The sequence below is a fragment of the Equus przewalskii genome, chromosome 1 (assembly GCF_037783145.1).
Source record: "Equus przewalskii isolate Varuska chromosome 1, EquPr2, whole genome shotgun sequence".
In the NCBI taxonomy this organism is placed as follows: Eukaryota; Metazoa; Chordata; class Mammalia; order Perissodactyla; family Equidae; genus Equus; species Equus przewalskii.
In genome coordinates this window covers 180,676,543-180,698,029 of record NC_091831.1, presented here as the reverse complement: position 1 = coordinate 180,698,029, position 21,487 = coordinate 180,676,543, and the positions used below count along the sequence as shown (strand labels likewise).

General features: G+C 35.1%; 1 protein-coding gene across 6 annotated transcripts in view; it reads left to right on the top strand.

Annotated features, from left to right (window-relative positions):
• The window catches only part of MDGA2 (MAM domain containing glycosylphosphatidylinositol anchor 2), a 783,360-nt gene that overhangs the window by 756,678 nt on the left and 5,195 nt on the right, over positions 1 to 21,487 (top strand). For all 6 annotated transcript variants that reach the window (XM_070630080.1, XM_070630101.1, XM_070630087.1 and 3 more), the window contains 2 exons: positions 7,432 to 7,562; positions 19,329 to 19,434. In XM_070630080.1, coding sequence (XP_070486181.1) covers positions 7,432 to 7,562; positions 19,329 to 19,434 — 237 coding nt within the window. The remainder of the gene's footprint in view (positions 1 to 7,431; positions 7,563 to 19,328; positions 19,435 to 21,487) is intronic.

Genomic DNA, 21,487 nt, shown 5'->3' with positions numbered 1-21,487 from the left:
AAGTAAGACACATTTTTAAATGGGGGGGGTAGATAGAATCCAGCCATGATTTATTATCATTTATAATCAAAATATTGTTACAGATGCTTGTCACAGACCCTACACAGACCCATGTGTAATACCTGGTGCATTGTGTTTACTTTATAAGTCTCTGGTTGTGAACCACCAACTACGCTTACATTTAGTTTCCCCCTATTCAATTGCTCATTGATAATGGTGCCTCAGACAATGGATAGAAGAAGCTAGGATGTTTGAAAAAAGTTATGACTGAGAAAGGCTACTGTTGCAAATACACATCTCATTTACAGTGTAATTAATAATGTAATTCCATTAATTGAATTAATGGTAAGCAAATAAGTGAACTGCTTTGTTTCTCGCCCAGGGTGCCAACTTTTTAAACTAACTTCATTGCAAGTATAGATTTCTTGTGATGAACATTTTTGCCTTTAGGTCTTGAGTTCACTCAGTTCCGTTTGATAGGATGAATGGCACACGCTTTGTGCCTCATGGTGATCAGGGCTCTATAGAGGACAAAAGAGAATTATGGTAAACGATTCTTAGCCATCAAATAATTTTTCATCTCTTTGGGGTAATAAATTACTGAATAAAATAAAAGTCAGAAAGTCATATACATCACAATGAGTGACAGGCCCATGCTCTGGGTGAACAAGGGAGAGAACACGGAGAACAGCAAAGTTAAAGTTTCCGTGGAAGAAAAGAAACAAAAACCATCTTCCAAAAGAGGTAAGCGGTAAGCAGAAGGCCAAGGTTAGAGCATGTGAGAGAGTGTGAGAAGGAGCCGCGGTGTGAGGGTGGAGAATGCTCTTCTTAGGGCTAGTGGGGAGGGTGGCAGCACCGACAGTGATGACATCTACGTAAAATCTACACATATCAGAGAAACAAAGCCTGATGAAAGCTGTGTTTCAGGAAAATTTATTGGCCACTGATGTAGAGATTCAGCTGGATACAAGAAGGCATGGTAATGACTGAAGAAAATGAATTGACATTTTTTAAGATACCATTCTAATTATATATTGAAACAATAATAACAATGGATGCATGCAGCCATTTCTATTCAAGCAGAAAATAATGATTTTATAATTTCCCATTTTGTCTGTGTGTATAATACAAATGATGCTAACAATTACCTATCAATAGACATAGCTCTTGCCTGGAGCTAGATGATTTTGGCACATCCTTATCTTTCTTGAAATGTGAAACTCACATTAATGAGCCTGTATACTGATTAGGATAAAAATGTGATTTACATGCAAGTGACCCCCAGGCCTTGGAGTAAACCAAGTTACAAATTAATTTATATGAACTTGGTAATTTCAAGTATCTCTAGGAAATATGTATGCATATTTTAGGACATATATTTAAATTATTCACCTAAAATATATAAAATACATATTTATAATAAAATAGTTAGAAATAAAATTATGTTAAGGACTTCTTAAAAGAAAAACTAGGTAATAGTAATTATAAATGATATTTATGCAAATTATAATTTACACAGTAATTTATAGGATGTAAGATTACTATAAGAATCGTGCCATTGCATAATGCCATGAATAACCCCAAAACTTGGTCACTGCTCATGAGCCAACGCAGCCCTTGGGTCATTTGGCGTTTCTGACTGAGGTCCCTAAGCGTGAGATGAGCGAAGTCCTCTCTGCGCCAGCACCTGGCTCTTGAGGAGCGGTGATGGAAGATGAGAGTTAGGAAACCAAGGGGAAGCAAAAGACAGTGAGGTTTGCTCAGCAACTTCAGACTTCTGTCACGGGACCACATAGCATTTGAAAATCCTTGGGGATGATTAAATTCATACCTGCTGATATCTGGTGTCTACTATTGCATAAACACAATGCCTCTGAGGATTTAAAATTACTTTAACGGAGCATTAACACAATCTATCATATTGACTTTGGAATTTTCTTGCTCTAACACTGGAATACTGTGCTCAGTCAGCTTTGCTGAATAGAACTTGTCTTGAGTCACTTTATTCTGTTTCACAGGTTCTAGTTTTGTTGACCAAAATGACTTGAACATAGGTTTATATAACTTTGGCACTGAATTCTCTTTTGTAAACTTAAAAACTGGAAACCTGCTTGAAAATAAATGTTTCAAAATCATTTATTTATTAATATTACTTTTGTCATCATCTCTGAAATAGACCAGTGAATCAATAGTTTGTATTCACTGACTTGAATAATGGAATATAATTAATACTATGTACATAAGAATAAGACATTTAAATTATATTATAAAGAATTTATTTTGATCAGTTATTCTTCTAGTGTCTTTTTCTTATAAAATAAGTAATACCTACCTTTTAAAATAAAATCTAGCCACAATTGAATATAGCTCATATAATCTATTCAGAAGTAAATTCAAAATCTGGAATAATTCAGACCTGGCTTCTTTAGACCCAGGACAAATATTTTTCACATGGTATACATTCAATAAATATAAATTGAAACAATTCAAATGTAAATTTATATTATGTATATAAAAAGAAAATGTTAATTTAAAAATGTAAACTTGATCACAGGCAAAGCATATTCCCCGAGAAAAAAATATATTCAATATTGATATAATAACCTATCATTATTGATACAATAATGGTAAGTCATGTGTATTAATATGTTTCATTAAAGCATGTATTTATTACTTTAAGTAAATTCTGGAAGGCATATAGTCCACATTATACCCTAAGTACAACTAATATGTCTAAAAAAAGTATTATTTTATTAATATTTAACAAAAATTTCCATATATTGATTTGATGACAAGATTGGTTCCTGTCACTTCAATCAAAATAACAGGTCATGTGACCCAAGAGAAATAAGACTTCCATATAAAATGGCAATTCATTCACTGCCATCTGTTTACATTAGCATCTCACATTTATTGAAGCATCTACTGGTAATTTTAAAAACATGGAACAACTTGCATTGCATTGCAACAAGAGACCAAGCCAAGGTCATCCAGCTGGTAAGTGACAGCTGTGATGTGAAGAATGCAGTTTTTTGTAACTGAGTTTAAAATTTGAGTACTCATATTTAAGTATTTGTGTATAATATAAATACATGTGGTCTTCTGTATAAAGAAGAATTGAATAAAATTGCTCTAAAAATCTGGATAAACTACTTGATACCATACAACAGTAAATATGTAAATATACATCTTAAAAGAACAACTGAAGAACATACACCCAAATTTTAAGGAAGCTGCCTCTGAATGATCAATTTAATGATGTTTTTATGTGATGTTTTCTGCTTTCCAGTGTTTATGTGCTATACTCACATAAGCCAATATATATATATTATATGGAAGATATCTGTGAGAGAGATATATATATGTATAAACATCGCAATAATAACATACGATTACCTGTAAAAATATCAAAATGAGGGTGTCTTGAAGCCATAGAGTAATAACTATTTCCAGATAAATCCTATTGCCATAAACAACTATTAAAATTATCAAAATACATTAGGTAAGTGTTTTAAGAAAATGGACAAGAGGCAAGGAAAGACTGAGATCTATGAAAAAAAGTGAAACGAATGAGCTGATCTCCATGGGAGTCCGGTTCTCTGCCTGAGGACAATTTCCTGGCCTTGGCACAGATCCCTGAAATTCAAGCAGAAAGTGGAGGTCCCACTGAACTCAGGAGGCAGAGATCAGAGTACTAGGCATCTGAAGTAGTTAGAATCTGTGAGTCAGAGTAATAGAAAGGGAGGTGTGCAATATTGACTCTCAAAGTTTGTATTGGGTTCCCCACGAGCCTTTGCCTGAGGCTGGGCTGTAGTTGCATAAGACTAGGAAAACCCAAGACTTAGATTATAGCAACATAGCAGCTTTTATGGAGTTGACAGCAGAACAAAGAGGTCAAAGAGTCCTGGAGAGGAGCCATAGGGCATATTGAAGTTTAAGCCAACTTAGTGAAGGGATGTCATAAAAACCCTTGGCTACATGAAGAAAACCAAAGAACTCTCTGTTGGTAGTTAGAATTATGCTCTGGAGAACTGTGCTTTCTAGCCCTTTCTTTAAAAAGCCTTAATCTAAACCCCAACAAGATCCACAGTAGACACAGATTTGGAGATTGATTCCCACAAAATTAGAGTCTAAGGCAACAATTTGGGAGTTTCACAGATCTGCATCAATAGTGTAAAACCAAGCCTATATGAGTTCAGCATGATCAGTCATTATTACACAGTCCGCTAAAACAAAACTGCCTTCAGAGAAACATTACAGATCTGAAGTCTCTATAAGGTAATATCCACAAAGCCCGTTATTCAATGAAAATTACCAGATAGACGAAGAAACAGGAAATGTGATCCGTAGTCAATAAAAAAAGTAAAATCAATCAATCAATGAAAAAGTAAATACCAATCCATAGAAACTAAACTGAAGAGGGCTGAAAATTGGACTTAGCAGGTAGGCTTTAAAGAAGGTAGTATAAATATGTTCAATGACATTAGAGAGAATGTGTTAAAAGAATCAAAGGAAATATGGTCTTAATGAGTAAACACATGGAGAAGTCTAGCAGGAAAAGTGAAACTATGCAAAAGAACCAAATAAGAATTATACTGGAAAGTACATGAAAGTAAATTTAAAAATCTACTGGATGTGCTTAAGTAATGGAAAGGAGAAGGCAGAAAAAATAGGATGGACAGAATTTTCCAATCTGAGAAAAAGGAGGAAGATTGAAGAAGAGTGAACACAGCCTCAGTAACCCATGGAAGAATATCAAATTGCAGAACATGTGCATAATTGGAGTCTGAAAGTAGAGGAAAGAGATAATGAGGCAGAAAAATATTTTTAGAAATAAAGGAAAAGCTAAAAGAAGCTCAGCAAACTCCATATAAATATAAATATAGAGAGAATCATATTTAGGCACATTCTACTCAAATTACTGCAAACCAAAGCAAAAGAGGAATTCTCAAAGGCAGCCTGAGGGAGAAAGAAAAACATATTATACACAGAGGAACAAAGACAAAATGATGGCTGACTTCACATTAGAAACAGTGGTGTACACAAGAAAATAAAACACCTTTAAAGTGCAGGGGGAAAACCCTGGCAGAATACTGAATCTCAAAAAACTATGAGTGAAATGAAGATATTTTTATATAAACAAATCTGAGGAATTTTGTCTCCAGCAGATCATTGCTACATAAGGTACTAAAGGATGTCCTTCAGGTTACAGGGAAATGGTGCTAGATGCTAAGTCAGATCTGGAGGTAGAAATGAAGACCATCAGAAAAGGTAAATAAGTGGAAAAGTTTAAAACTAGATTTTCTTTCTTATAATTTATATAAAATATTTATATAAAATAATTTATATAAAATTCTCATAATTTATAAAAACAAAATTATATAAAATAAAATGAATAAAAATTTATATTAAAAATATATAATATGTATAATTTATATAAAATGTATTTTATATAGAAATTTGTATATTATGCAAATATAATAGCGCTGTAAGATGAGGTTTATAATTTAAGCAAATGTAAAAGATATAATTACTATTGACTATACAAAGGGTGCAGGTAAGTGAATTATGCTGTCATAAGATTATCAAATTTTGTGAAGTGAGACGCAGAATGTGAAGTATCTGGTTTGAAACAGAAGGGGAGGGGTAATAGTCGAACATGTGAAGGAGCTATCATTTATCAATTGCGAGTATAAAGAATAAAATATTAGCTATAATTAGACTCTGAAAAGTTATGAATGCCTTTTGTTAGCCCTAGAATAACCACTAAAACATAATAAAAAGAGAGAGATTCAAGAATAGGTAGAGAAAATAAATTGAAATCTAAAAAGAAAAAAAGAAAATTTGGTCACATGAAAAGAAGGAAGAGGGGGAGCCACAGAGGAATAAAAAACAGTAAGGACAAGTGGGAAACAAATGACAAGAAGGTATACTTAATTCCAAACATATCAACAACTACAATGAATGTAAATGAACTAAATACCAAATTTAAAAAGACTAATACAATAACATAGTTGAATGTAACAAAAGTTATGCTGAGGGAAAGAAGCCAGACACACAAAAACATATGAAATTCCAGAAGGAGCAAAAATCATCAGTCAGTAAAAGAAGTCAGATGAGTGGTTGCCGGGCATAGGAACAGGGCCCGTGAAGATTAACTGCAAAGGAAGATGAGTGAGCTTTCTGGGGAGATGGAAATGTTCTCTATTTTGATCGAGTGGTGCTTACACTGTAGTATATATCAATCAAAAGTTATTGACCAATATACTTAAAGTGACAGAATTTAATTGTATGTAAATTATACCTCAATAAAGTTGATTTTTTAAATTTTACCTATTAAAATACTGATTGCCTCGTGATTTAGATATCAGACTTTGAAACTCTCTAGGCTCGCATCCTCCCTCTGCTATTTTCTTACCGTATGACGTAGGGCAAATTACCTAACCACTCTAAGTTTTCTTATTTATAACATGGGGGATGATAGTAGGTACTTCACAAGATTGTTGAGAGGATTAATTCCTTATCTGGAGTAAGTGTTCAACATATATTGTATTAATATTATCACTATGCTATTATTACTATGAGCAGGGCATGAAACTGTTGAGAGAGATATATCAAATCATGAGACAAAGCTAAGCTCATTTTATCTTCAAATAATTCTTTTAGAAGAGAAATGAGACTTAGGTGAAAAGTAAATTGCAAAAGAGCTGTTAATTGATAATATAAGACAACACAGTAGAGTTGGACTGAGCAGGTCAGTCAGTACATGATTACATACTATCTTAGTTTCTTGTTGCCACTGTAGCAGATAAGTTACTGCAAACTTTGTGGCTTAAACAACACAAATATATTGCTTTGCAGTTCCGGAAGACAGAAATCCAGAAGGAGTATTTGGGGCTAAAATGAAGGTGTCAGCAGCGCCGGTTCCTTTTGAAGGCTCTAACGGAGAATCCATTTCCTTGTCTTTTCTAGCTTCTAGAGGCTGCCTATATGTGGCTTGTGGCTCCTTTCTCCATCTTCAAAACCATCGGTGTAGCATCTTCTCTTTCTTTCACATGACCTTCTTCTCTTCTGTATCAAATCTCCTGCCTCCGTCTTATAAAGATGTATGTGATTACATTTAGGACCCACCCAGAAAGTACAGAATGATCTCCCCATCTCAAGATCCTTAACTTAATCACCTGTGCAGAGCCTGCTTTGTCATATAAGATAACGTTCACAGGCTCTAAGGATTGGGACTCCATTATCTTTGGAGGCCTGCCGCACGTGCCGAATGTCAGAGCAAGATTGGAAATGAGAGCAGAGGCCAGGAGGGAACACTAGAGTGTTCTGCGAAATTTCATTTTTAAAAGTTTACAAGTGTGTGATCAAGGAGAAGCAAATTTGAAGCAAAAGCAAATATACAAAATAAACTTTCATTGTTATTTTCAGGTGTTTTAAATGTTTATCTACGATTGAAAGGGCAGACAACGATAGAGAATCCACTGTGGTCTTCAAGTGGGAATAAAGGACAACGATGGAATGAGGCTCATGTTAACATATATCCAATCACTTCATTTCAGGTAAGAAAAGCACAATCATTTCTGCACATAGATTCCTGCACATGAGCGTGATGTAAAAGGCAGGCCTTGAACAAACATTAGAATATGAATATTCAGAAATTCTGTGATATGAGCATCACAAAATCACATAATTTTCTCTTTAGTTCTAAAAGCTGCTTTAGAAAAGAGAAAATGCCCTTTTCCTTTATTAATTAACATCTATCAACTGATATGTTTGAATAATAATCTATCGAAATTCAAATGATTTGCCTGGAGAAAAGGCAATCCATTTCTATAAAATCGCATGGTTCATTTTGTTCTCTGAAGACAAACAACATAGGTTCTTATAATAATGGAAGCAGGCTAATCAATTCTCAATCTGTTTGAATTTTACTTGATGGAATTTTATAGGTTTTGGCAAAATGTGTCCCTTCAAGGTAATGCCATTTTAATAATTTATCACTTTGATTATCAAAGTCAGAGAACTTTAAACAAGTTATTTTTCTTTGTTTTTATTTTAAAAAGAAGTAAGGCTTGTATTGAATTAAGAGAGGTACCTGCAAGTATCTGATAGAAATTTTAATGACCATAACAGTGGCCATCATGGCTAGAGACAGTATTTCATGAAACTATTTCAGTGGAGAAAATAATGTAGTTTTAGTGATTTTAATAACTATCTGTAATACATGTATATTACATACTCAGGTTGAGAGGGTTCTTTTTTCCTACTGGTGATTTCTTGGATGCATTTCATGGAAAATCAGACATCTCCAGTTATACTAGTTTTTAATTGGTGGAATGTCCTTTAATCAGAATCCAATCTATAAAATTCTCTAATTCTATAAAATTCTAATAGCTTTGATTTAGAAATTGCACTACTAACCAGGATGATAAAAATGCACACAGTTGTTCACAGTGGTAAAGAATAATGGAGTAAGACTAGCTGATTATCTACAAATACTTAAAAGCAGCTCAAATAATCTCTGGGAATCATTTTGTTTCTATGAAGGAAAATACAACTGTGAAAACTGAATCTATCGCAACATGTCATTAAACCAAGTTAAACTGGGAGGGCACGACTGCAAAGCATTGCTGATAAAAGTAACCTTAATATTGAAGTGTACACACCTAATAGGCATGAGAGAGCCTTTCTTTCTCAAAAGTTCATGTTCTAGACATAGGCTTGCTTCCCACATGACTGCCTCACCAACACGGAATTATTAAATCAAATACACATACGATAGGTATTTAAGAGAATAGTTATATTAATGTTTCCTTCGGGATAATCTCTTATTGCCATAGACACCAATTAAATAAATATTTATTGAGCACCTTCAGGATAATCATTTATTATCATAGGCAACAGTTCAATAAATACTTTTGAGCTACTACTGTGCGCCATTGCTGAGTATGAATATTTGAAAATGATTGTTTACCTCAGATTGGTAAATATACACATCTAAACACATACATCGCATCCTGTGATAATTGCAGTAACAGATATGCACCAGGTTCCATGAGCACAGCTCACCAACGAGAAGAGTATGGGGGAGAGTGAAGAAGAGCTTACTGTGTGAGGTGAAACTTGAACTAAAGAGAGGGATTGCAAAGCAGAGAAAGGGCTACTATTGCTATTGCAGCAGAGCTCTGAGTGAACAGAGATTAGGGTCGTATACCACAGGATGTGCCAGAAAAGCAGAAAGACATTTATCTGGAATTTGGTTCATAAAAAGATATCAAAGACTGGTGCGAGCTGAGGTTAAGGAACCTAAGAAGCTTAGGCAATGGGGAGTCACTGAAAGATTTTACTCAGAGGATGACGTGGTACATCACTCAGGTTGTTGTACAGAAGACTGGTTCAAAGTGGGAAAAGGGGCTGGCAAACCAGTTAGGACACTGTTGAGGAAAATAATCCATAACCAATCTATAAATGAAAATTTGTGTGTTTATTCTGAGCTTAAATCTGAGGACCATGGCCCAGGGCCTTTCTTCCCAAAGGAAGAAAGGGCACCAAAGAAGTGAGGTATACAGAGTGGTTATATACCCCCAAACAGGACGTTTCACATATGATTGAAATGTCCCTCCCACAATAGTCACAAGATTGCCCTGTCTGCACAGCGCTTGATGGACACAGCAGGTAGTGGGTCTGCTGTCTCGGAGGGCGTAGCAGGAGGCAAGTCTATTGTCTCAAGCTGGGCAGTCACAGGTGAGCGCAGCAATCAGTTTCTAGCCTAAGGAAAAATGCTTAATCCTTAAGGAGATGCCAACGTTGGGAGGGGAGGGAAGTTGCACCTTTATCTCAAGGGCCTTTGTTCTTGCCATAGGGAATATCTAAAGCAGATACACAATGCATGCTCAACAGCCACGGTCAGGCCCTTTTGGAAAGACAAGGTCAGGCCGAATTAGGTTTATACCAAATGGCTTCCTCATATTCTCCAATATATCCTGTTGCTTGCCATTTTTATTTGTCAACACCATTGTGAAGTCCACATTAAAGATGTTGAAGGGACAAACTAGGGAAGTGGTATAAAGAAAAGTGGATGATTTCAAGATATATTTAAGTGTAAAAACTAGCAGAACGTTTTTATGTTGGGAATTTGGGTAGTAGCCATAAATGACTAAGAAATTTCTAACTAGAAAATCTTTGGTAATGCTTGTGCTACACATTAGCACAAATAACAAAAAGAAGCAAAGAAACAAGCGTCAGGGGTGAATATGGTTTTGGACGTGTTAATGTAATATGCCCGCGGAATATCCTTTTAAAGATGTTCAGAAGGTGGTTGTGTATGTTTATCTGAAGCTTTGGGGCATACATATTTGTGAGTCATCAGACTGTTTGTGCTCCCTAACACTGAGAGTGGTTGATCCTCCCAGGGAACAGTGTACACATCAGAACAGTGATTAAAGGATGGAACAATTAAAAGACTAACCAATCATTAGGATGATTCGTGGAAGAGGAGTGTCATCCTCAGTAGTATTTTTTAAAGTTAAAAGGAATGAGATCCAGGAAAGTTCGGTGCCCACAGAATTTAGACAGTGAAACTCAAACTGGAAGCAGGTTGAATCCAGTGGGATGGTTATTACAGAGAGTGTCCACTCTTGAGACATTTGCACAAGGTGGTAAGGAAATTGGGAAAACCACTGTCTTAGCTAAAGTTATTTCACTGTTCAGAATTAATTGAATGATATACAGAAAGATATTAAATTATTATACAATTTATTCAAATGGTTCTTTTATTCTATCATTTTTCACTTTAGAAAGAGTATAGATTTTGTTTTGTTTTGTTTGTGCAAGTGAATGGGTTCTTTGTTCAGGATGTTACAACAGAGAGAATCCTGAAGGGAATATCCACCTGGACATAAGTAATGAGAGGGGTTTCACAGGGGAAAGAAACAAGAGGCAGAGTGCCAGCTCCAGGTGTGATGTTGCAGTCTTAGAGAAAGAAGTTGCCTTTCTGTGTGATTTGGCCCATCTTAGTCCCTTGCATCCTATTCCCACAATTGTTGATTAAAAGGAGGAATTTCAAGATGTGTGATAGTCTTTTGTTACTAGGAAGCTTGCGGTCACTATAGATTCAGAGCAGAACATTTTTACAATTCACCACAAATGACAGGTTTTCTGTAGCCTCGGGGATTTATGTGTTAAATTCACAAAAACTGGTGTACAAAAATGTTCAAATGAATAAAGCTTTATTTATAACGATCCAAATCTTGGAGAACTTCTCTCTTCACTATAATCAGCTCTTGTCCTCATTCCAACTGAGAAATCAGACTGGCTTATGTAGTTGGTGCCCAAAGTGATTCTCATGTCTGGAGCTTTTTGTTCCTTTTTGTAGATCAAATTTTATTTTGCCTGAAGGACTTCCTTTAATATTCATTACAGTGTGGGTCTCCTGAACATGAATTCTTTTCACCTCTTTTCTTTGGTTGCTTTTAAGACTTTCTCTTTATCACTGGTTTTGAGAAATTTGACTATGGTGTGCTTTTACGTAGTTTTCTTCATTTTTCATGTGCTTGGGGTTCATTGAACTTCTTGGGTCTGTGGGTTTACAGTTTTTATAAAATTCAAGAATTTTCTGGTTAATGTTTCTTCAAATATTTTTCCTCTCCCTTATCTCCTTTGAGGAATCCAGTTACACATATATAAGCCCCCTTGAAGGTGTGCACAGCTCACTGATGCTTTTTAATTTCTAAAATGTTTTCTATTTCTGTTTCATTTTGGATGGTTTCTATTCTGTCTTCACATTCACTAATCATTTCTTCTGCAATGTCTAATCTGCCTTCAATCCTATTCAATATATTTTTCATCTCAGCCATTGTACTTTTCATCTCTATAAGTTCAACTTGACTTTAAAAAAAATATTTCCCATATCTCTAGGTAATGTTTTGAACTTATTAAATCCAGTTATAATGATTGCCTTAATGTCATTGTCTGCTCATGCTAACATCTGCATGAGTTCTTGGTTGCTTTGGGTTGATGGATTTTTTTCTTCATTACAAGCCATTATGGATGTCAGACATTGTCAATTTCACCTTGATAGGTGCTGGATATTTTTGTGTTTCTGTACATATTCTTGAACTTTTATGGGGATGTAGTTAAGTTACTTGGAACCCATTTCATGTTTTTTGGTCTTGCTGTTAAGATTTGTTAGGTGAGACTAGAGCATGTTTGGTATAGGGCTAAGTATTTCTCACCGCTAAGGCAAAAGTCTTCTGAGTACTGAGTACTCTACCCAATGCCCCTTGAATTAAGAGGTTTTCCAAGTCCTGTGTGAGCTGGGCACCGTCTCCTTATTTGCGTCCCTCTGGGTCTTTCCCAGGTCTTGGGTAGTTTCCTCACTTTCATATCCTGATCAGTACTTGGCTGAAGACTTGAGGGGCGCCCTCTGCAGCTCTCTAACCCTTTCGTTGCTGTTATTCTGCCCTGCTTCCTCCTGCTAGCATGGACGCCTTGGACTTTCAGCTCCATCTGCTCAACTCAGGTTTCCTGTCAGACTTCACTCTGTTCTCCTTGCACCATGGTCTATAAATGGGACGTGGGGCAGTCAGAGGGCACAGCTTGTCTGATTCTCACCTCTCGGGATCCCTTTCTTCATTACCTGTCTAGTGCCCTGAACACCATTGTTCGTATATTTTGTTCAGTTATTTGGTGTTTCAGATGGGAGGATAGATCACCTTCCTGTTCCTCTATCTTGGCTGAAAGCAAATTCAAAAGTAAAGATTTTGAATCAATGCATTTCTAAGCTACTTAAATTATCATTGAAAAGTAAAGATAAATAAAATCATATTTTTATTTTGGATCTCTATGTTCTTTCATTCTTTAACATACTTCTAGGTCCACTGGCTAGGGACATTCTTTTATTTCATAATCTTAACTGTTGAAGGAAACATGAAACAGAAACTACATCATCTTACCCCATTTTTTTCTTGTTATTGTGTTTTGTTTTTGAGTTTCTTGTTGTTTTGAACTCTTTTCAAACGAAGTATTTTTTACTCAAAAATCATTTATAACCTATCAAGCTTTTCAAAAGTACTTGCTTTGGTATGTAATGCCTACCAGGAAAGCAACTGTACAGAATATATTACCATATAAAGTAAGTTGTGCGAAGTGTTAATATTATTCAAATGTAGCTTTGCGGCATTCTGGGATGTCTTTAATTCAAGTGCAAAGGATATCTCTTACCTCTTGGAATTTTAAATGAGATATAAGTGATTTTGAGCCTCTCTTAAACTGACACTTATGTTGCTTTACTTGTTTGGAGTTACATGCCTTTAAATCAGTTTGATTCATAAACCCTTTAATAAACAACCACTTGCAAAATCTTTTGTTTGAGTGTGTCCGATTAGTTTGCTTAGCTGAAAATAAAACTACTGTGTAGTACTTTTCAGGGCAAATAGAAGTTTTATCCTACCGAAATTTCTTTTGGGGCTTTTTTTCGAGAACTAATTGAGCATGATCAGTGCTCATGATGAAGATATGTTTTGCTGGATTTGGAAGGGTTAGGGAAAATTTTCCATAAAAGTAAAATTAATATGTTAGTCTTAGAATGTCACTTGTATTTTATCTCTTAACCAAAATAATATTTAGCTGTTCTTTTTAACACTTTACTTCTTTCATAGTATAGTCTAAATGTTTTCCATGGGAACAGTATAGCAACACTATGAGACATGAAATACTGTCTTTACATTTTTTTACTTATAGGTGAAAGGAATTGTGGAGCTCTTCTACTCTTCAATCCTCATTTAAACATTTGGAAATAGGTTTCAAGACAATTTATTTTAAATCGCACAAATCCTTAATATTAAACAGAGATTGGAAAAGAGATCGTAATGCTCTCATTCCATCATCCTGCCTTTATCTTTACCTAGTTACTACTGATAATAATCTGGAAAATATTGTCCTCCTTAGTAGACATCACCTGCTCCCATAGATACATATTTGGCATTCTAAGCCAAATTTCAGAGCAGTTATGAGGACTTGATGATGGTTCCTAAAGTAATGTTGAAAACATTTTCCAGTTGCCATTCACAATGTGAGCTACTTCTTTCTGTCTTTGCCAACAGTCAAAATCTAATTTTATTATTTCAGATTAGAAGCTCTGACAACCAAGTGACATCCAGCCAGTTGGATTGGCAGAGTCTTGTAAAGTTAAACTCACTGTTAATATTTGTATCGTTTCCCCAGGGAAAAACCTACGGCTACCCACCTGGTTTATTATGTTCCCTTTCTTCCAGTCTCTTCTGTAATGCTTAAGGATAGTTCAATTATTTGCTGAACCACTAATAAAATAAAGGTAAAATTATTAATGTTAATAGCTATTTTCAAATTTATTTCTATTATGAAGTTTTTCCAAGCAATGTTGACGGTCAGTTTTCAAACTGCGTTCTAAGCTTTGGGTCTGCCTTGGCAATAATAATCAGTAGCGATTTATCTCGTCGGGAAGAAAATGTGATGTGAGGATTTGCAGAGGCACCGTTAACGTTGAAGTCAGATCCTCAGAAGGGCACTGTATTCTTTAACTCCTCCATCTACATTGCTTATAGTACTGCATGTAAACTCTATCTCCCTCACTGAGAAATTATATCTGAACACAAGCTCTCATAGCATCGTCTATATCTCTCTCTCTATACTGACATCAATATCTGTATGCTTTAAAGCATTATAATGGATGTAATTCGATGAACTGAAATAATTTTGTGTGGTGTAATTCTAATGCAGAAGTCCACATACATTTTTACAAATTTCCACTTGAATTTACCTACCAAGAGGTAATTTTATGATTATGCAGTATTTCTTGCATATTAAGTTTGCTGAATTGCACGCACACACTGTGAAAACGTTAAAATTTTAAACTTCAGTTAAGGGAAAGTATTTTAAATAATATCAACATGACTGTGTGTGAAGAACAGGTTTTGCATAATTTGAACCCTCTTTTAGGAGACCTAAACTTCAACATTTTCGCCCTGAGTATCCACATGCCAATAATTCCTGCTTCATGACAATTAAATCAAATGCATTTCAGAAGTACTAATGAGGAAGGGAACATAGTTTTGTTTCTGTGGTGAAACAGTAGTCAGAATTATGATGGTACTTCATAAAAATATGACATAGTGAGCCCATTAAACTACAGAGCATTTCTTCTCCTAGTGAATATAGTTCAGATTTTTTCATTGCATACAGATCATGTCTTCCAAGTTGAGATACACCATAACAAATCCTTATAGTTTTTCCTTTTTATATTTGAGAGAAAGATGTTTGTCACCGAGGATTTATTTTTATAAACACTTGAACGTTTGGCCAAGGTACATTGTTTAAATTGATTACCTATGCATTTTATTTCTGTGCTCTACCTCACAGTCGAAAACAATACAAAGGATAAAGTAGCCCTCCAGGTCTTAGTCTAGAAGCCGTTTATGACTCTGTTAGAATCTACGAAATTTTGTTATAATAATTCAGAAATATAATTGTAGTTGGAGTTTGGAGCATAAATAGAACAATGCAATTTATATTTCTTTGTGAGAGTCACTGTGAGTTAAAAAACAATCTCTATCTTAATAGCAAGAGTGCTATGGAAATTAACAGGAAGCAAACAAGCATACAGAACAGGACCTTTCTTCCTGTTCAAATAGGACCCTGAGGAAGACTGCGGTATTTCTCTCATCTACTGGATTGGATTCCCTATCATCATAAGATTACAAATAAATATTAAAAACACTTATTGTATCTAGGGTGTACCTAGAATTTGATTATCAGAAATTATTTTTATCATCCTAGGAATAACTACCTCTAATTCTCTGTCTTATTTCCACACTGCATCTAAAACATCTGCTATGCTTATGTGGAAAGTAATCAGCTTGCTTTATTCAGTGACAGATTGTATTATCTGTACTCATATAAATAAATGGAAATAAGAGATTTACAAATCAGCCAACTTTTATTACTGTAACACTTAATTCATTCAGGATCACCAAGGGATGAAGTATTCATATGAGAGAATGTTCTAGATACAGGCAGCCCTCTGGACACATGACAGTTTGACTTATGTTGATTAATATTTTTGCTGTTCAGCCAACTACACGCTTACTGTCAACATATTGCCAGCAAGCAGCAGCATACATATTGAATTGCATCAGTCAGTCTACACTCTGATGTCTGCCCCAAAATGCTCCCAACACTCCCTCTCAGTCTGACCACGAGAGAAGGATGGCAGCATCCTTCACAACCTCTCTGCTTTAGGACGTTTGTCTTTAGCACAAGACTAGGTCTGACCTTGTGTTTTGATCAAGCTGCACAGGGAGCAGAAGGAAGGGAAGGAAAAGAAAATTAATAGGAAAAGTAGGAGCATTTAATACTTTAAAGTCAGTGACAGGAGTTTTGAAATGCTTTGAGCAATGGCAGGATCATTCTGGGGAAAGCAGCTTTGAAAAGTTCAGGAATGATATTCGTGATTTACACATATTAGTTTTTATTTTTAAAATAACCCCATTATTTGATATTGACACCTACCTCCAGGGAACAAGAACTTACTAAGGAACAATAATTGTTTACTTTAAATAAGAAAAATTGTGGATAATTTTATGATCTACTCACCAGTACATAGCTAAGACGGAAAACCCATGTACTCCGCAGCCTGTTTCTCCAGCATCCAATGAAAGGATTATGACTTCAGCTTCATCTGTTTAAATTTCCAGTGTGAGCAGGTGCAGAATATTCTAATCTACCCTTACTAGCCTTCTCCCCAACCTCTCACTTCCCACACAAAGCATCTGGGAAGGCAATCCCTGTATCTTTGCCACAGCTACATTGCAAACCCTGCAGCTACTCCACAACAGTATTTACTCCCTGTCCCTTCTCACGCCATCTTTTAAAATTAAAACTTTTGATGACTGAGGAGGTTTCCTCTTTACCATACCAAATTCTCCTGACTCATACTCTCTTATTCCTGCTTCACTCCAGAATTAAACTTGACTGGGAGGCAGAAATCTGCACTTCATTCCATTCATTCTTTTAAAACTGCATAAAAGGAAAATTTGTGATGACAGCATTCCGCTTTGTTTTGATAGAGTATCAGTCTGGTGGGAAGAGTGGAAAATGTTGGATTTTGTAGAATCAGACTCATATATGCCTTAGTCTTTTGAGTTCTGACTTTCTCCAAGATAACATTCTATCGATGTTGTTATCTTCAGGAGAGAAGACTCAGCATCACGTGCCTGAAACCAAGGCTGGAGTAGCCATTGATTTATTCTAATGTAGATTCTCTACCAGGCAAGCAGTGCATATCACAAAAAGAAAAATACCTAAAGGACTTAAAACCCCATGGTTAGGAAAAAGGCAACGCCTTCTTACAGACAGAGTGCTGATGGAGGAAATTATCATGATCTTAAAGAACCATGTGTTCTAAATAAGTGTCTGTCATAATTACATGAAATGTGTTCATCTCAGCCTTGTTCACAATAGCTGAAAATAATTTTAATGTCTGACAATAACAATAGGGTAGTGGTTAAATAATGTTGTATGATAGCATGGAATATTAAAATGACTTCTCCTTTTCCATATTCAGTGCACTTGAATGTTTATATCACTGATTTTTCTTTTTTTTGAATCCTCACTCTTGTGACTTAAACAGTCTTCTGAGGGCTTTTTAGCCACTTTCCAAATACCTTCCAAACCACCACCCTGACTCAAGAGCAAGTCATTCCTTCCATGCAGCCAAGCTCTAAAGCTTCATCATGGATTCCATCTGAGGGGACTGAGAATTCATATACTGCCAGCTTAATTCCAAATATTTTAACTCTGGCCTGCCATTTTATTTTGGCTTCAGTGATACAGGACATTTTGGATGCTTTTCAAAGGAATGGTTTTGGACACTCTTTATTAACATACTTATCTCAACATAGGTAGGCAGGAAACCCTCTCACCACAAATTAAATGTAGTAATAAAAACTTGTCAAAGCTTTTTCTCCTATCAAATCATGAAAATTATTGTTATTCTTATGGACTCTAAGTGAGGGACAGGGACTCAATATAAAAGTTGAAAATGAATACCTCTGTTTACTACTTAGAGATGTCAATTGATAAAGTATGATAGCATGTCAGAGAATGATGGATCAACTTCTTGAAGGTGGCCTAAATTCTCTGAAAATAGCCACAAATGTGCCTTTAAGGAGCCATGTTAAGATATTTTCAAAGACAAAAACAAAATGAAAAATCTTAGCATTCATAAAAATACAATTTCACTCTCAATTGTTGCAATGAAATAAGGCTAGAAATTCTATAAAAATGCACACGTCAGCTTGATGTTGGAAACAGCTCGTCATTAAGCTAATTTTTCTTTGGAAGACCAAACTAGATATTTCATTTTGACATGAAGACATTTTTTCTGGGAATATAATCACTAAATGCATAGGTTACCTTTTAGTATCAAAAAGATTGAAAGGTTTTGCTGGAAGCAAGTAATAATTGGGGGTTATGGAGAAAATTCTAAAAGAGTTTTGTTTCTGTAAAAATGAAATAATAAAAATTTGCTAAATGTCCTTATATTGTCCTTGTTTCCAGAATTTAGTAGTGCAGGGAGAATGACTTCATTCACTGTTCCTTCAGTGCTTATGTATCTAGCCTCAGTGCCAACCGTTGTTCTAGATACTGGAAATTCAAAGGTCAGCTACTAAACACTCAACATAAATAGACCCATAAATATCTTCAAATGTTTAAAAATAAGATGTCGAAGTGAAATAATAGAGGTAAATCATAACATCTGGGGAATATGAGGAACTTAGTCACTGTATTTGCAAGAGATCAAACAGTTTCAGAGATAGTAAACCCTTGTTCTGGGCTTCAGTAAACATAAAACTGTTATAAAGAACCCAGGACTGATTGATTTCTTAAAATATTTCTGGAAAACCAGTGTTACGAGTATGTTTAGAGAAAATTGGAGGAAATCTATTTCAGAGAAAGACTGCTCAAATAAAAATTTTTCCTTACCCCTGAAAACCAAAAGTGATAAGATTTGTAGTTGTTGCTTTTATTGTATCATCCAATTAAGTTTAATTTTGTTTTAAAATCAACATGGAGCTTTGATGTGAAAAACTACCAATATGCAAAGAAGATGCCATTATTGGTTTTCTTAAGAAAGTTTATGTTTTTTGCAAGTAACACTCTTGAAGAACATCTAGAAGAAAAGGTGGCAGGATTGTTGACAGTTTTAGCTATGGCTCCTCAGTTTCTCAGTAGAGATTCATCTGCAAGTCAAAGCTCTACATTTAGGTTTGTTTCATTCATGTTTGTAGCTCATCTTTGAAGGTATTCGAGGTCCCGGCATAGAAGGTGACATTGCCATTGATGATGTGTCAATTGCAGAAGGAGAATGTGCAAAGCAAGACCTGACGACTAAGAGTAAGTGTCTCTTCTTGGATTGTTTTGATGTTAGAGTAACGTAATTACTATTAAATTAATGTATTCTAATTTAAAAAAACATTTATTTTTAGTTTGTTTACAAATTTTTTATATATGGGATCCCAAAATTTTGAAGCTATTTTAAAACCAAAGTATTAAATTCAACTGTAGGCATATTTGACCTAAGATAAAATAAAAGTAATTCTGATTGAGGTCTGTGCAAGGCAAGCACGCTTTGACTTTTAATTAAGATTTTAAAATGTTTTAAATTTATGTTATTAATTGCAGAGGATTTTTTTACTTTTATTAAAATATTTGGCTAATCTCTGTATACTCAGCACATGTTTATATAGCCATAGCTGTTTTTATTCCCCCAAATAGTTTATGAATATGTTTCCTAGCCAACCAAGAAACATATTCAACCCCTTTAACAACTATTTGGCTAACCATTTAAAAAAATTCAGTATTGTGAAGAGCCTTAGTATATATATTAAGTAATGGAGTAGCCTTATGTTTTTCTAGTATAATTAATCTTTGACCGGCACCACAATCTTGTTTAGTAATTTGGTTTCAGTTTTTACTCTGGTTTGAATATTATGGTTTAATGATATCTTCAAATTTTATATTTTCACCAAAATCCATTTTTTAATAAAAGAAATGTAAATAAAAAATGATAAATAACCCAAAAAGCATCGTAAGTATGTGTTGGGCTGCTTCTTAAAAGGCTCATCTCCATATTATCCATTTGAAGTTGAGAAATCTAAAAGCATTTCTATTAAAAAATCGTGCGATTGAAGGATTTTAATCGGCCCATCTGGAATCTTTAATTTTGTAGTCATATAAAGAGTTATCAGTCAAGCTAAATTTACATAAATAAATCATCAATTATTTAGCACATATAAAAGAAGCACGGAGATCCATTTTATGTAAGTCTAGAGCAAATCAGAGTCTTTGTTAATTGCATATATTTAGTGAGAAATTATGTCAGTCTAGATGTTGAAAGTCAAATTTGTACAACCACCCAGTGATTGCTCACATGGACTGAATTGACTCCATTTTTAAGCATTGTAAAAAGACAAAAACTATGATTGAGTATAACAATGAGCCATTTTTCTCATAGTTTTCACCTTCTTGTCATTACACAGCATTGCAAGTAACACGTTTAGTAGAAATTTCTCCCTGTGTCTGGCTCATTTTCCTTTAGAAAACCAGTAGCTCTACCCAAATGAAGTAGGCTTGTCAAATGCACAGAAAAGCATGCGTCTCCCCAGAGGAGAATAGGGTTTCTTTTGAATGTCACGACTCGAATCAGTGACAGTAACATTATAGTAACATCTTTTAAAGAATTTTTACTTGTTGATAATTTAATCACTGAAAACTATTATAAATTAAATTCAGTAAAGTGAATTAAACTTTACAAATGAGGAAGCAAGAGGACATAATTTACTGCTGAGAGGAGAAAGCAGAAGTGGGGAGAGGAGCTGCAGTGAACTGACCATGAAAGCCCACTGGGATTATTATTACCCAACAGAGAATTGTCATCATCCACTTTCTTCTCTCAAACTACCAAATCCAGAGAAATGTGCGGCTCTTTTTTTTTTTTTTTTAAAGATTTTATTTTTTTTCCTTTTTCTCCCCAAAGCCCCCCAGTACATAGTTGCATATTCTTCGCTGTGGGTCCCTCTAGTTGTGGCATGTGGGACGCTGCCTCAGCGTGGTCTGACGAGCAGTGCCATGTCCGGGCCCAGGATTCGAACTAACGAAACACTGGGCCGCCTGCAGCGGAGCGCGTGAACTTAACCACTCGGCCACGGGGCCAGCCCCTGTGCGGCTCTTTTAAATAGGATATATCTATATGTATTGGAGGTATTTTTATTTAGCCTCTTCAAATCAGGGGAAACAATGCTAATTGAACAAAAATATTCTTTTCGGTATAGGAAAGTATTCTGTTACATTCGTGTCTATTTAACTCAGTAAGTTCATTGACGAACAGTGTTTGACGAATATTACATGAACGCTGATTTCTAAGTACAAACCAGCTTGGAAGCCAAAG